The sequence below is a fragment of the Borostomias antarcticus genome (assembly GCF_949987555.1).
Source record: "Borostomias antarcticus genome assembly, chromosome: 2".
Taxonomy (NCBI): domain Eukaryota; kingdom Metazoa; phylum Chordata; class Actinopteri; order Stomiiformes; family Stomiidae; genus Borostomias; species Borostomias antarcticus.
Genome location: NC_140235.1, coordinates 21481801 through 21499477, shown reverse-complemented (window position 1 = coordinate 21499477; position 17677 = coordinate 21481801). Strand labels below are relative to the sequence as shown.

At 44.5% G+C, this 17677-nt stretch overlaps 1 protein-coding gene across 1 annotated transcript in view; it reads right to left on the bottom strand.

Annotated features, from left to right (window-relative positions):
• Positions 1–5735: 5735 nt before the first annotated feature.
• Positions 5736–17677, bottom strand: part of tmx3b (thioredoxin related transmembrane protein 3b) — a 31210-nt gene continuing 19268 nt past the window's right edge. Inside the window, exons 14-16 of the mRNA XM_084461470.1 lie at positions 11805–11934; positions 11133–11201; positions 5736–7865 (exon numbers count right to left, since the gene is read on the bottom strand). Coding sequence (XP_084317596.1) covers positions 7578–7865; positions 11133–11201; positions 11805–11934 — 487 coding nt within the window. The 3' untranslated portion in view covers positions 5736–7577. The remainder of the gene's footprint in view (positions 7866–11132; positions 11202–11804; positions 11935–17677) is intronic.

Here is a 17677-nt window from a genome sequence, read left to right as displayed (position 1 = left end):
GTATGAGTTGTTGAAAGGGCATAAGGGCCTATTTTTTCCACTCACACGGGTTCCACAGCCTCTCATGTGGAGATGAGGGGCTTGTAATGCAATATGTATAATATTGGGTCATTTGAGTTCATCCCTTTAACGGTTGAGCCATGTCAAGATGACGCGCTTTTACAGGACAGCCAATGTCACGTCCGTAACGTTTTTCAGCAAAAGTCGTTATAAAAAATACATTTTACATGCAATATTGCCCAAACCTTCTGTGCAAAGCTAACTTTCACTGATGTCATATATGCATCATATAGTTGTTCGAATCTCTTTCTAAATGTGTATTTTCCGCGTTACGGATGTGACCGTTATGGACGTGACATAAACCCCAACATTGCTGAGCGCAGCTTTCCCGTTAGAATCGCAAATAACCAAATTGCCAGTCCTGTTATAGCTTATTACACATTCTGGCTGGCATGCAGTCTCGACATCAGTTAGGTAAATTATTATGATTTATTTCAAGTGAATGTCAAATTTGAGATCATTGTCTATCATGAAGCATTTGTTAGAAGAAATGTTACATTTAAGAATTCCCACCGCGATGTCCATGAAGCATTTAGAGAAGCTCCCATTTACCAAAATGTAGGCTACGATTAATGGCTACGATTATAAGGTCCATTGCATTGTTAAAACCAGGCCAGGTCCAGCCTGGCTTATGTGCGTGGCTGGCTTGTTTCTGTTCAGGACTGGTCGAACGGAACGGAAGCTAGTCATGCCACTGAAATAGCTGTGAATTGAAATGACATGAAATAATGTCTGATAAATTAAGATCTAAGGTCTTGTCGCCTGGACACATCAGTTCCAATGCTTCCAATGCTAATCCAGCACAATAAGAGCAGGATAGCCAATTAGCTCATGAAATCGCAACAACTAGCAGCAGCTTCCATAACATTAATGGTAGCGGTCAGTAGGGCTGTCGCGGTGAAGAAATTTCCCCAGCGATACAAAAGGGTGGCTTTCAAAGGGTGGCTTTTTATGCAGTATTATTGCGCAATTTTTTTTTCTTCCCCCCTGTGCTTTATAAATGAGATTTTTATAGTGTGTGTACTGTAGCCTACCTCTCATTTGTTTCAATACATTTTTATCAAACGAAAACATCGGCTACATTAAATAAATACTGTAGCAGTCAATCGGAATTTCATTACAGGAATGCAATGGTGCCCTATAACACAAACAGGCAATACACAGAATACAAATTTAATAATAAAGCAAAATAAATAGGCTATAAAACAAATATGCTTCTTTTATGAAATGGTTACCAAAGAAAGACAAGATAAACTGTAAATTAAAGTAGGCTCTAAAAAATAGGAAAATCCGAACCATTTAGCCTATAATTAAACAATAGCCTAACAATAATACAATGAAAGACTTTTTTAAAGCACAACTTAACTTGTATGGTAGAGTGTAGGCCTACATGAGAAGGCACTGGCTATTCTGAATTAGACAGGGGTTTTCATGTCCTTGTTACACTGAAGGAACACCAACATATTTTCTTTGTGTGGTTTCAGCGACGATCGGAATGGGGTAACAATGTTACCGGCAGCACTAAAAACTCTCTCTGAAGATGTGCTCGTTGCACAAATGCACATATACTTGCGTGCGACTTTAGAGAGCAGGGGAAATCTAGCTTTGTTTTTGTGCCACCAGGCGAGGGGGATGTTGGGGTTGATGGGCTCCTCCTGCAGGTAATGTGTGAGTTCTGTGTCTGCTCAAGCTCTCTTGGGAATGCGCACGGGGTGGTTGCGCGTGACTTCAGCATGTCTCAAAGTGTCCTCCTCTTCTTTGCTGCAGGTGGCTCCTCTTGCGCCTCTTCCTCTCCAAGCGCTTTTATTACTATTATTTACATTTATGGGCCTGAGCCCAATTAAAACCCGACATTTTCTTTCTAAATTGGCTGTTTATAAGTAACTCATTCATTCCGAGTTGTTTGGATGACAGAACTATCTAAGAATCTAAACTAACCTTTGATTCACTGGTGATAAAAATCATAATTGACAAAAGGAATTAACAATCAGACTTCTGAAATACGTTATGAACCTAAATCTGTTCAGAATTATTACGCACGGAATCATAAATACCTCAACATGGATTGGAAGCGAAATTGCGTCTATTGGGCAAAAATATGCGTGTCCCATTTATTTTGTCACTTATCTACACAGCCTACTGACAAGTGTTAGGCCTGATTGTAAATACATGCTTCGGAAATTGATTTACAAATGGAAATAAATGCTTTGGAAATTGATTAACAAATTTCGAATATCTGTCTCAACTCCGTGTAATGCTGAAGACACGGCCTGTCGGAATGGTGTGTTTGTTTAGGGTAGGCTAAGTGAGAAAAAAGTAAGTCCATACCTGATATTTATTTGACAGCTCTAATGGGAAAAGCCTCATGAAACATAAGAACAAAATGAAAAAACGTTAGTTACCGCGGTGATGCAGTCGTCTGAGGAGTAGCGCGTTTTGTTTCACAGTACCATGGTCGTGCAATATTGTGGTAACCGCGACAGCCCTAGCGGCCAGTGGCTAAAGCAGTTACACTGATGATTCCTGTAACGTTAGCTATTTTGCTGCAATTGGTTGAACTTATGTTTCTGGACAAAGGTAAGAGATAAAAAGATTGGAGTGAAAAGATGAACGTGTGGAGGTTTGGGGTATAGTCCCATAAAGTCATCCCCACCAGGGCCTTGAACCCCCGTCTCCCGGGTGGGAGTCCTATGCTTTCACCGCTACTCTACTTGTGCAGTGGAGATCGGCAGGTTGATTTTGGTGTCCTTCTTTATTTTGGTGTGCTGGGACTACTGCCTCTTGTGGTGCCAACAGAGAAATGCAGGTCAACATTGACCGGAGGGAGGGAGGGATAACCAGACAAACGCTATTCTAGGTGTGCTGGCTTACAGCCATGCACAAAAACACACTGCCTCTTGTGGTAGCAACACAGAACTGCAGGTCAACAACCCGACGGAGGGAGTGACGACCGGACATTTGCTATCTTTGGTGCGTCGCCACGCACAACAATGCATTTAGACACAATCCCCTCAATAGCCTACTATTTTGGCGGCCATCTTGAAAATCTTCAGAGCCATTTAAAATGGTTTCCTTCATGTCAAAACTGACATTTAGGCTGTGTTCGGAATCGCTCCCTATTCACTATATAGTGCACTATATAGGGCGTCAGCCATTTTGTTTGTAGTGTCCGAATTCTCCACGGAATTTTCGTTCCCTATATAGTCCACTACTTATTACCCACAAGTCACCTTGATTTCCAGGGTACAGTGCATGTACCCTACATTTTCTCCGGTATACCACAATGCAATGCAGTTGAGTTGTCTCGCGAAGAGGGCTGTGAACGGAGGATGGCGGCGGCAACTTTCGTGTATAAACTGAAGGAACTCTAGCTTGCAGAGCTAAATCGTAAACATGCAATGTTCGTAAACATGTTACTTGATCGTGCGCTTCATAGCTAGCTAGGTAGCGCGGCTATAGCCAACGTTACATCTTGCAATTAAATGTAGAAAAACCACACATGCACATGATTAGAATTACAATTTCAACACTTTATTTGGGATTTAACATTCAAAATGAACACACAAAAGCAAATCCGATACTACCTGAGTGAGTTCATCTCAACCTGCAGCGTGAATGCTCCCTGTTAGACTTGTTTGTTTACACGAGGGCGCATCCGCCTGCATCACACGAATGACCGACGCATTTTTGTGACGTTCGGTGTAGTGTCCGAATACTCCTTAAACCATTCCCTAGGTAGTTCACTACAAAGTGAACCCTATATAGGGAATAGGGAGTGAGGGAACGAGGGAGCGATTCCGAACACAGCCTTAGAGTCACTTTAGGTGTCAATAAAAGTGCTGTGATAGTTTGATTGTTGATTTCCCAAAGTGTTTCTATGTGCATTTCAGATGCGTCACATCCATAACGGCATAACGTCACATCCATAACGCTGTTTATTCCTCATACAATTCTAAATAAATTATTAAATATTTTAAATCCTGCTATTTTCATGTTCAGCCAAGACTCCTTCATCATGTGGATATCAACATTTCTGCATTAGACTTAAAAGTTCACAGAGTTTTTAAAAAAAGTATAGTGTCCAGAAAACGACCGTCTTTTTTTGTCACATCCATAACGCATGCCTTTTTGTCATTTTTTTTAGACTTAAAAATATTTTTGAATTATTATTTTTTTACCATCTGTTCTCCCCATTGTGTGGTCTGAGAATATGCATTACAAATGTAAATGTTCTAAAAACTTTAGTTTTACTGAGACATTTTGGTTGTCATTTTGAGTGCGGATGTCACATCCATAACGCTGGAATTGCCCAAATTCACATTTTAAAGCTGATATTTCAAATAACTGACTGAGGGAAAGTGACCCCCGGCACCTATGGGCGGTTCGCCTCTCTTCCTCCTGTCCTCCTCAGTTTTTTGAGTCACCAGCCGCCACTGAATCCTACATCATAAGGAAGGGTTGCAGTGACATTTGACAGTTTTGGGGCAGCCTCAGAAAAGAATTAAGTTGGAATAATAACATTACAGCAGTGTAATATTAACGTACAGACTCCTGTTGCCCCTCATATGTACAGTATAATGTGTATAATCTATCTAGTCAATAGTTGATATGTGTCTGATATGTCTTCCATGTTCCATGTAGCATAGACCTATGGATCGAAACGCCTCATGATGATTATAGTTGTACTTTATTAATCCCAAATATCTGCCATTACATACTGTACAATGAAACAAGAAAAGCTAAACAAAATAAAATAGATCGATGTAATACAATGCAAATCGATTGTAAAAAAGAAAAAGAAAAAAAAGGCAGGAAATTAGTTTTCAAATTTAGATGTTTTCGGAGTCAATGTTGACTCCATGGTTACAGCCTTGTGTAATTACCCTTATCAGTGACTGAGATTGTTAAGTTCTCTGAAAGAGGACGATTGTCAGGGGTACTTAGACACAGCCAGGCTTCTTCATTTACCACACAAAACCACCCCCCTCACACACAGATTCTAGAGGGAGGTAATTGACCGATGAATTACTTCTTGCATGAGCTCAACTCGACACTGATCCTGATGTTGTAATGCATTATCTTCCATGCTGTGCCAATTTATCCTTCTAATGGCTTCCAATTGAGATTTAACATATTTGTCTGACTGGAACAAAACTAATCAAACTGTCCTGAGCCTTAACGGTATGTTTTATAAAAGCTTGGTAGTGTTTTCGATTTCCATGTCCTCTTCTTCCCAGCTTAAGGCCTGTAGGCCTGCCGTTGTCTACAGTAAGTTCAGCACCATTTTCTAGCAGGTGCTTCTATATTATGTGAAGGCACATCCCTTAGTTTTACTCCTGCAGACACCGGCTGTCCCTCGTGAGGAAATAAATTAGTTTTACATTGAAGTAATGCACTCAGACTCAGTTAAAACTAGATCTCCAAAACGTGATTATATCAGCAATAATTGAGTATATGCCCCTTACCTGGAATTGCATTAGAGAGCAGCGGAGGGGGAAATGGAGGGAAAGCGAGTGATAAAGTGTGTCTGCTAGAGAGCAGAAGGGTAGAGGCATGTACACAACGCGGGTGTTTCAGTAGAAAGCTATCAGGCTCCAGTCAAGAAAAAGAGGACAATCTTTATTTCAAACCAGTAATAAACTTTGACAATGTCAATTCAAACCTGACAAGGGAGTTTGGCAGAGGATGCTAGGCAACTACAATGAACAGAAGGCAAGGTGAGGATATGGTTTCCATGGTTTCCGTAGGTTCACAGTAGGATCTTGAAAAACCAAGAGGGGTGCTTGGGACTCGGGTGCCAGCCCACTAACTAAAATGCGAGACTAATAACCTATAGAAGCACAGTTAAATGACCAACAAGAAAATGTAACAATCTTTATGCAGTATCTTCACAGGGTCTTCCGTTGATCAAAAGGGGCTTGATCCCATTTCCCATTATATTGACATGACCATAGCCATGACATCTCATTTCAAATCAGTTTATCTGAATGAACTGTCACTGTGGTTTTTCATAATCATTTTCATAATTCACATCCCCTCAACTGTACAATATATCAAACATTATGAAAGTTCAATGTCTGTCATACAATGCTCATGTTGGCCAAAATGTTAAATCTACATGATGCCCCTTTAAACAACATGCCACCCTTAATGACAATAATATAATTTCCTGATCTAGAACACCACAAGTCTTAAGTGCAGGAAGCAAACCTCCCAAGAATTACATCTGAAGTCTCAGTGCATTTAGATGCTACCATAAACCGTCCCAAAGTCACGAGCACCTAAACCATTAAAAGAGAGTTGGAACTCCAGAAGAGAACTGAGATGGGCTCCATTTTTGTTAGTCAGGTGACCGCTCTAACCCAGAACAGTAGGTCCTGTTCACATTCTCCACAACGCTGCCCCGTGCCCATTCCTTCCTTCCTTGAGAAACTGATCTGTCATGATTAGATTGGCATCAGCTGTGAAGAGAAGCCCATTTTCACCTATCCAGTCATGTTAGGTCAGGGATTACAAGGAGGGCAGGCAGGAAGGAAGACACTTACAAGAGAAATCAAACTGGAGGAGGCTATATTTAGCCACGACTCTTTTCCAGCTCCTGCTGAGCTCATCAAGGCCTCTGACTCCCATCACTACCACTCAACCAAATGCCATCTAAAAACAGAGAGGCTACAACAGTACAGTATATCTATGGAGGAATAGATGGGAAACTACACAAGAAGCCTTCACTCTGGCTGTACTTTCCAATGTGGCCGTGGACCAGGACTGCCATATGAATAAGTGTCTAAGGCTATGAGAACTTGAAATCGCTCGACCGACTGGGGCACTTTGCGTCTGTGGAGCAGGACAGCTCTCATTGTGGCGATGAACGCACAATAGAAAAAAGCATTACTCATTTATATGGCGGATTCTTCCTTTCACGGGTACCTCTTCTCCCCGCTGTCAACAGCTTGGGTGTGTCACAGCACAACATTCAATGGGGAGATGGATAGGGATTGAAAAAGGTCTTGGTTTGTCCTAGCTTCTTCACATAAAAGGACCTATTGATTAATTGAGAGGAGCCGCGGAGCCGAGTTTATATAATAACCAATTTGACAGGGCTCGGTGGTGTAATTTTATTAGGTGAAAAAAAGTTTTAAACACAGCTATCTATGGTACGCAAATATGCCTCCTGCACACTGGATTGGGTGACCAAGTGCTGGTAGAGCCATGATAATAAATTAAATCCTGTCTTTATTTAAAATATTTGGTTTCGGTTCATCCATTCTTCTATCTATGGTTCTCTTTATCACACTATATCAACCAGGATGGTTTTGGGATGTGATTTGGTACTGCTTGACCAAGCTGCTTACCTTACACACTGACACATAATATTCAAAAACAACAACAAAACAGTCGGGGGAAATTATTGAAAAACAACAACATATATATGATATGCCTTTGAGTTCCATGTCACTGTTTCACTAGGGCCTATCCCTGCAAACCCACCGAGCGCCCCTCCACACCTTCCCCCTGCATTAATCCGTTTTCTTCTCCTCCGGGTTCTTCTCCTCTGCCTCCTGCGGCTCCTCCTCCTCTTCCTCTCCGTCACCGGGGCCCTCCAGCTCGGTCTGCCGCCGCCGCTGCTGCTCCTCCTCGTCCTCCTCTTCCTCCTCGTCGGTGAGGCCGTCCCTCTTCATCAGCTCCAGGTCCTCGCTGCCGTCGTCCAACTCGGCCGTGCAGATGCCGTAGACCATCAGGCTGATCACGCCCAGCGGCAGGCCGAACAGGAAGCAGCCCAGCACCGGCGAGCTGCGGAACACCGACTGGACGCAGGAGAGGAGAGGAGAGAGAGGGGAGAGAGAGAGGGAGGAGAGGGGGAGAGAGGAGACAGGAAGGGAGGGAGAGAGAGGGAGGGAGACAGAAAAGAGGGGGAGAGGGAGGAGAGGGAAAAGAGGGGGAGAGGGAGAGAGGATAGAGGGAGGGAGGAGAGAGAGGAGAGGGGGGAAGAGAGAGGGGTTGAGGGAGAGAGGAGAGGGGGGGGGGAGAGGAGAGGGAGAAAGAGAGGACAAAAAGACGGAGGGAAGAGAGAGAGGAGAGGGAGAGAGAGGTTGAGTGAAGGCGTTAGGGAGAGGGAAAGTAGTAGTGAGGAGGAGAGTGTAAGAGGGAGAGGGAAGAGTGCCGGTGGACAGGGGATAGAGATTTATGCCTGCCGTGAACATAGGAAACCCACGAGCACATCCATCTGCGGAGAAGCTAGCGCCACATTGCTGACCGCACATTCATCTGCCGACAACATTATTCCAGCCCAGCAACCAGGGCCGGCTCTCTGGCTCTGCTTGTTTACATCTCTCCTCCGTGTTCCGTAATAACAACCCAGCCACCGCCGTCAACCCATGGGCCCCCCTCAGCCCAGCATTACACATGGCTGCCCGCTTCCCTCGGGAAACAGATATGAGTGGCGCGAAATCATTTGGCTTTATTATAAGTTGCTGGAGAGACAATGTGCCTGGAGAACAGACAGGCAGGCAGGCAGATAAGACAGCCAACCAGCAGCCAGTTGGCCAGCCAGTCCACCAGCCAGCCAGCCAGTCAACCAACTAACCAGCCAGCCAGTCAACCAATCAACCAGCCAGCCCACCACCCACCTCCTCTCCAGACAGCGGCAGCTCCAGAAGAGTGTGGTAATTGAGGGAGCCTGTGATGTCAGATGAGGTAAAGATGGCAGTGCTGTGCTAACTCAGTGCCATGAGTCACTGGGCTTGACGGGGCCGGGCTCCGTCTCTGTCCGGCAGGGTGGGGGGGGTGGGGAGTATGTGAGGGCCAGGGAGAACCGTTTCAGACAGGAGAAAATCCCTGAACGCTCGGGACAATAAAGGTAAGACCCTGAAGGTAAACGACAGAATAACTGTCTTCTTCCCCAAAAGGTGTCCTCAGGCCATTACTATTTCAGTGAGGCATGCTAGGGCTGGATTGACCGAAAACGTGGAAGTAAATCCAAAAAGAAACTAATGTACAAGTTAACTTTTCGACCTCCTCCAGTTTTCCTCCAAAACTCCCCTCCCCCCCCCCCCCCCCTTCTGTTGTCAGCGTTTATTGAAAACCCTACTCCATAATTTTCTTTTGAATGCTAGCCTTCCAAGTTTACCATTGGTTATGCTACACCAGAGCAGCATCACAGCGCATCATTTACATTCATAATCTGGCTTCAGTCAAATACGCACACTCCAGCGCTCCTGATTCTCCTGCACTGGCAACAAGGAGAGGAGGAAGAAGAGCGCAGCACTCGGCCTTCTGACACAGTCTCCTCCATTCTCTCTCTCTCTGTTTATTCTCTCCGTCTGCGTATTCCCTCCCCTGAGCCCCAGTCCTGCGGCTTCCCTTTGTGGTGCATGGTGGCTGGTTATTATTGGGGAGCCACAATGCGATGAGGCACACACCGGGCTGCGCCATCCCTGCACTAGGGACACCCTTTTATCCATATCGGGTTTCATGGATGGATGACAGTCGAGGTGATATTGCGTGCTATTCACACGGAGAAAAACACCGCGTCGGTATGAATGTTTATTAGGCCGTGGACACTGGGCAGCCTCCATGGTCCAGGAATCTAGCAGAAACGACCACAACCACACATAATCCCCCGCCCGGTCCTAAAACACAGGTCGATTTATGCCTGAGTTACACGTTTCGAGAACATTTGGTTCCCGTTTGTACCTGGCAGTTACACGGCAAGGGCGTTTTGAAAACACGTGAAATTTTGAGAACGCCGGAAGGGGTGTTTTCATTCTCACTTTCCTGGATTCCGTTCTCGTGTAAACAGGCAAAGGCGATCTCGTTTTGATGATGATGGACGTTTGGCTATTGTACAGTTAAATTATAACATCATTTTAAAGCCCAGAATGTGATTGTAGGATTCAATGTGCTTAGTTGAAATAGGCTACTCTTGTCCGTCCGACCAAGATTCTATATAGATCGATTCTATTAGTCGAGCAATAAAGCTTGTTAGGCAAAAAATTGGCTATATAACATTAATAAAATAGACTACAAGTATACTAATTATATGATTTGTGTTATGACTGATTTGCTTCCATAAATAGCCGTGGGAGTGTATTTTGAGCAGTGTGCTGCTGACAAGTCTAAAGTCACAGCCTAATCTCTAAAATGCATGGTGCGCAATGTAAAAAGTAGGCCTCTATTTCATTTTGTTAGGATATTCTATTCGATTTGATTATGTTCTGCTATTCTAATCTGTTCCATCCATGTTATTATTTTATGCATTGTAGCCTATAGTCAAAATGCAATCTCCAAATACACAGCAGCAGCATTGAATAATTTAGACAAAGTGCAAGCTCCAAATACTAGACAAATGACAGCCTGTCACACCTAGACGGAGTTTTTAGTCAGACTATATGATTTTGCAAAGACTGGGTTCATGCAGGTCATTGGCATTAAGACTAAAAAGTTCAGATAATATTAAACATGTTTGATTTTACCAGAACTTCAAGAGAAAAAGACTGCCATCTCAAAGCACGATCAGACTCTAGCAAAACTCATGATTTTATTCAGACATTGGAAAGTGCATTTATTTAAATCATTTGGATGGATGGACAAAATGAGAGGTTATTATGGAATATGATCCAGGGTAGACCAAATGGAAGCCCCTGGTCTAGCAAGCCTACATCAAAAGGAACAATAATAATAATAAAAAATAAAATGATAATACAACTTATCGAACTTAACAAATTAGGCCTACTAGTTAATTGCTAACTAAGGAATACACTCCAATTTGGAAATTCTGGCCTGAGAACAGACTGACCAAGATTGCCTTTGGTTGAAGACAGGCAGCCCTAAATAAATGCATCGGAAACCAATTATTTTCATAGACGACTGTCAGCGTCTGTCTACAACAGGCACGTGCATGCTCAGTGTTGCGAATGGTGTTGCGATATGGTTTCCGTGTAACCCTGATAACTTCTGGCCACGCTGATGAAACATTGCTGTGTAACCCAGAGGTCATTCTCGTTCTTGAAACGCTGCCGTGTAACCCAGGCATTAGACTCTAAGGCATCCTTGGGTGAACTCTTTCCACTCACCATGATGGTGGACCTGGCGTCGAAGGCCACTCGCTTCACCCTCTGCACAACACCGTCTCCACCAAGGGCCTGTGTGTGTGTGTGTGTGTGTGTGTGTGTGTGTGTGTGTGTGTGTGCGTGCGTTTGTTTGGTGTCCGTGAGTGTGTGCATGTATGTGCGCATGTGCAGACAGAAAGAGAGACAGACAGAGGAGCCAGTGTTAGAGCCTGCTGAAGAGAGGAGCCGTCGTCGTCTGCCAGCCCCGCGTCTTGTTAAGAGCAGCTGCGCCAGCCTGCTCACCTCACGCCCGCCACCGCTGGCACAGCCACTCTTAACAAGACAGGAACTGGCCTGGCTTCCCACTGCTTGTTTATTGGGCAAGGCTACGGTTTGTTTTGCCCAGAGGAAAATAAACCCAGAACTTTCTGGGAAAGAGAAGGACTTTTTTGAGTTGTGTTTAGATTACAGATGGAATCATCTGTGGGAGAGGGGGGAGGGGGCTGGACAGTAAATGGAGACAGGGTATGTCAGCTTTTCCAGCTGCGGCATGAATCTGTAGTCACCTCAATGACAAAATAAGGACAGGACTAGGGTAGATGACCAGTTCAGTGGGGCAGGGTTTAAGAAACTTGACAGAGAGAGAGAGAGAGAGAACATTGTGGAAGAGGAGAGGACAGGACGGGAGATCGTGACCTGAGCGGATCCATCCAGAACACTGTTGATGAAGTGGACCAGCTGCTCCAGCGAATCCACGGGCTCGCTGGGGAGGAAGTACTGCTCGTTGGAAGTGTTGAGGATGATGAAGGACGGGACCGACACCTCGCTGGGGAAGAGGAGGAAGGTGGGGAAGAGGAGGAAGGTGGAGAGCAATGTTATGTCACTGGATGCTTTAAACACAGAAATAAACCACCTTCCCCTAACATCTCATCAATGGGGAGGTGGAGAAGGACAAGAGCAGCATTGCATAACCATGCTTATGAACACAAATATCCCAAAATCTAAGTGGCACAATACCTCACTGAGGAGGAGGAGGAGGAGAATCAGTATTGGCCTCTCCAACCTCATCCCATCAACAATACAAAGCAGCAATACAATGACTCATCACAGAACATCATTTAGGACGAACAAAATAAAACGCAAAGATCGGTGACAAATTATACCAAAGGGGCCCTTTTCAAATGAGATAAAAAGGCTCGTCTTGTTTTCCTCCTGCAGGCTTGCTTTCAAATGGTCTCTTAGCATCAAAGACATTACAGCTATTTTTTGGGCGATTTCTCCCTCCCTGTTCTTTCCATCTTTATGCAAACTAAGCGCTAGTGGTATGTTGGAGTGGGCTGCATCAGTCAGTGTTAAAGAGACGTTTACAGATGAAAGCTGACAGGCGAATCACAGGGAGGACGATGGCGCGTCCCGGCAGAGCGAAGACACCCGCACGCCCGCTCTTTGTAGTGCTGTACAACACGACCAAACAAACACACACATTCCAACAGAGCGACGGAACCTAACTGAAATAGGATGGTGTGTGTGTGTGTGTGTGTGTGTTCGTGAACCCATACATGCACAACAGTCCATCACAGTGCCACTCTACATCCCAGCAGTGACTACTAGACCCCTCAGCTGCAATCACAAACGCAGATCTCTGTGCCAGCCTCACACACCTGCTTGGGTCAGACGTAATAACACACACTCCTGCTGTTGAGGTTAACCACCTGCACCTCTGCCCAGCACAGCTGAGATGTGGACGGACAGACGTACGGGCGCGCACACACACACACACACATCTGTATTTCATCAGATGTCCAGCCTACTCCACAGATGGTAGACATTCTGTATAAACACAGATTGGCCTGTTCAGATCTGATAGAGGGCTGGAGGAAGTAAAGGCAGGTTAGTACTCTATTGATCCCCGAGAGGAAATTACAATGTTGTAAAAGCTCTACTGTCCGGTCTGAACATGCATATAGTATAGCATGGCTCTGCCAGTCTCCCTCTCCACAGTCATCTCTAACCTTAATCCAAGATTTACAGAAACACACCGCATACCATGTGAGGCCACATTTGGTAATCCCATGTCCAAATAGAAGTCAGAGACAGCCTCAGATTAAAAAATATATATACGCAAAATAAAGCAAAAAAAAAAATCAACAGTAAAGTGTGTGTGCGCGCGCACGCGATTAGAGGGTTGGCAGGCCTGCCAGATAGGCCGAGCACTGCCAGCACACAGTAATCTCTGTAATGAAGGAGGCGAGGATAAGAAGCCATCAGATTTATTTCCATGGCCGTCCTGGTGAGCGGATTAGCAGACATTGACAGGCCAGGATTTTACCCCTCAAAGGCCGGCAATTAATCCTGGGCAGCCTTGGCCTGGACACAAAAAGCACAGTAAAAACACACCGCAGCGCGCACGCACGCATGCAGGCAGGCGCACACGCGCACACACGCACACAAACTTTCTAAAAGGTACAACCCTATTGGCTGAATCAGCAAACCAAGCATTGGGGGGAGTCATAGGCAAAACAAAGACTCTTAAAGATATTGGTTTCTCTACCTACTCCAAAATATATCAAACATGTGGTATGCCCAGTGTTAGACTCTGAGGAAAATGAGGAGCACAGAAAGAAATTTAGGAGCGCAACGAAAAATTTGAAATAACACATTTGTATACACACTAATGTGTGTATTGTAGCAATACACACATTAGGCCTACTGCCAACAACAATAAACAATAATAACCTTCTCGCCATAAGAGCTCTCTTCCTCTCCTACTATACTATTCCCACACACTTCATCATGTGCATTCGTCCTAATGAAGACTATGGCCCAATCCCAATACCTCCCCTTAGCCCTAGCCCTACATTTTGCGCGTTCACGTGTAGGGAAGGTGTGTCCCATTCCTTTTAGCTTCTAGGGCTAGGGAGCATATCGAGGGCTAGTGGACGTTCAAACAGCCCTCCAAAACGAGGTTTTTCAGATGCTGACTTGAAACCGAGGGGTAGATGAAAATTCACACAATGCTTTGCGAACTTAGGCAGGGATATGAAACATAGCTGCCAGTGCTGTGAACCAGGCCAGGTCAAGCCTGGCTTATGTGTGTTGGCTGGCTTGTTTCTGTGCGGGACTGGTAGGACGGTAATGTTTGATAAATAAATATAGGTCTTGTCACCTGGACACATCAGTTCCAATGCTTCCAATTCTAATCCAGCACAATAAGAGCGGGATAGCCAGTTAGCTCATGGGCTCACAATAACTAGCAGCAGCTTCCATAACATTAATGGTAGCGGTCAGTGGCTAAAGCAGTTACACTGATGATAATAAAGTCATCCCCACCAGGAACCCTGGTCTCCTGGGTGGGAGTCCAATGCTCTCACCACTACTCTACTTGTGCAGTGGAGATCGGCGGGTGGGTTTTGGTGTCCATCTTCCAGTCCCTAGTGTGGGTTGGGGTTGGGACAGGATCTGATCTATAAGGCAAGGGGTAAAGGTTGGAGCGAAAGGATGAACAGGTGGAGGAGGTTTGGGGTATAGTCCCATAAAGTCATCCCCACCGGGTCTTCAACCCCAGTCTCCAGGGTGGGAGTCCAATGCTCTCACCACTACTCTACTTGTGCAGTGTAGATCGGCGGGTTGATTTTGGTGTCCTTCTTGATTTTGGTATGGTGGGACTACTGCCTCTTGTGGTGCCAATAGAGAAATGCAGGCCAACATTGTCCGCAGTAACGGAGGGGAGGGAGGGAGGGAGTGATGACCGGACGAACGCTATACTAGGTGCGCTGGGACTGTTAGTCACGCACAAAAAAGCATCAATACATTAAGCTAATTTCTCCATCACCACCTAAAGCTGTGCCAGTCAACAGTCAGTCTAATCACTGAAAATAAACCACATAGGCGTAGAGCGACTGGTGCATCACATCCTATACAAAAATTAATTACTATAGGATTTGAAGAAGTGTCCTACTCCTATTGTAATGAGGACTGTCTGTCTATAATGCAGTAGTGTACCGTAGGGTCTTGCACAGGGTCTTCTCCGACATTGTTATTACTCCCAATGCCCCCCAACCTCCCCCCTGCACACCCCGTACACACACGCAGATAGGGAGAGAAACTACGCATGTAGGGGTCAGTGGAGTCTTTTGGTTTTGATGTTCTGGGACTACTGCCTCTTGTGGTAGCAGCAATGGAATTGCAGGTCAACAACACGACGCAAGACAAGAAGCACGGACAAAAAGGATTCCCTCTCCTTGGTGTGTCGGCTTACAGCCAACACACAAAAAACATGGGAAGAAAGCCCAATATCTTCGCAAATAATCATTCAAAAATTGTAAAATCCATGGAAAAGCTTAGTTTAATGTAGATGCAAAGGAACATGTCATTGGCTCATTATGACACTCATTTCAGAAAAAAAACGCTTTTTACCATGTCAACGGCATTCATTGCGTTTTGATGTGGATCCAGTAAGTTACTGGGAGGCTACGGTGCAATGTTGAATCTAATTTAATCAAAAGGGAGGGAAAGTAATCTCATCGCCCCCTAGTGGTGGCATTCCTAATGCCGAGAGAATGAATGGGATTTCTCATAGACACATCTTTTGAAAAATTATATCTTGGTCGACACCGAAAAGTTAGTAGAATGCCTTAAACGGCAAATACTTGGAGACAAACTTTATTGATTCTGGTGATCATAGTTGATTTTCAATCACAATCCAAATTATGAAAATGTTTTTCTTAAATTCCATTGTCTTTGACTGGAGGAATGGAGCAATTTCGAAAATTTGAAAGAAGGCAAAATACTGTTTGAAATGCTCACGTTTAGTAGGTTATTAGTGTAAAGACACTCAAGTTTTTGTTTTGATAATTTCACCAATGGCTTCGTAGTAATTATTAGAAAATCCAGTCTATGGGAGTTTACATTGAAACTCCTCTCCGATAGGAACAAATCCGTTAGGGGTGCATGTTTTCACTTTCCCTCCCAATAGAACTGTGTGTAAACAACGATTAAGTGACAGTTGATTCAACTCCCCCCGAGCCTCACCCAACTCCTCTCTCTCCTTGGTTCCACTTTGCCGGGGAAAATACGATTGAATAGGCTTCATTTTGTTAACGTTACTGGCAGGGGCATTCGGCGTCTGCACAGTCGTTTTTGAGTGAGGGCAGCTGAGCTGTCATCGCGCGTCATCACGAGAGTTCTGCGCGTTGCAGGTTGCCGTCGTGGGACTTGTAATAAAAAATAAAATAAAAAATACAAAAAAGCTGTGGGACTAGTTTTGTATACGGGTGCGCGAAACTTTGACTCTAGTTTGATCCAACTTGCATGGATTTATTTTAGGCGCAAAATGCGAGTGAAATAGTTGAAAACAGTACTCGCACAGTGTGCTCCTAAATTATTTTTTCTTATCGCACAAAACTATTTTTAGTCACAAATGCGAATAAAATGGTCGCACCTTAGAGCCCTGTGTACTTTGTGATCTTAATGTACTGGTAAGATGAAAAGCATGTTGTACTGCACTGTCCAGCCTTTTTAACAAGGTAGATCAAGGTCCAGCCTGGCTTATGTGCGTGGCTGGCTTGTTTCTGTCCAGGACTGGTTGAACGGAAGATAGTCACGCCACTGAAATAGCTGTGAATTGAAATGACATGAAATAATGCCTGATAAATTGAGATAGGTCTTGTCGCCTGGACACATCAGTTCCAAAGCTTCCAATTCTAATCCAGCACAATAGGAGCGGGATAGCCAGTTAGCTCATGAGCTCACAACAACTAGCAGCAGCTTCCATAACATTAATGGTAGCGGTCAGTGGCTAAAGCAGTTACACTGATGATTCCTGTAACATTAGCTATTTTGCTGCAACTGGTTCAACTTCTGTTTCTGGACAAAGGTAAGGGATGTAAGGGATAAAAAGATTGGAGTGAAAGGATGAACGTGTGGAGGTTTGGGGTATAGTCCCATAAAGTCATCCCCACCGGGGTCTTGAACCCCCGTCTCCCGGGTGGGAGACCTATGCTCTGACCACTACTCTACTTGTGCAGCGGAGAGCGGCAGGTTGATTTTGGTGTCCCTCTTTATTTTGGTGTGCTGGGACTACTGCCTCTTATGGTGCCAACAGAGAAATGCAGGTCAACATCGGAGGGAGGGAGGGAGGGAGTGATAATCGGACAAACGCTATTCTAGGTGCGCTGGCTTACAGCCATGCACAAAAACACTGCCTCTTGTGGTAGCAACATAGAACTGCAGGTCAACAACACGACCGAGGAAGGGAGGGAGGGAGTGACAACCGGACATTGCCTTACAGCCACGCACAAAAATGAATGTATATGGCTGGAGGATGGTGAAAAGCTCAAGGTGCCATTTCAATATTAAACTTTTTTCCTTTGCAACCTTTTTAGATAAGGCCTGGTCATTGAGAAGGGCAATGTATAAGTAAAAAGTCATTTATTTGTTCTCTTACAAGTATGTTACTATGAACAGTTATATTTCTTTGTTTATAAGGATTAGTTTCAACCAACCGGAAGGACTACCGGTATGTTTATTTTGTTGTTTGATATCAAATGATGCGTCATATAATCCCATAT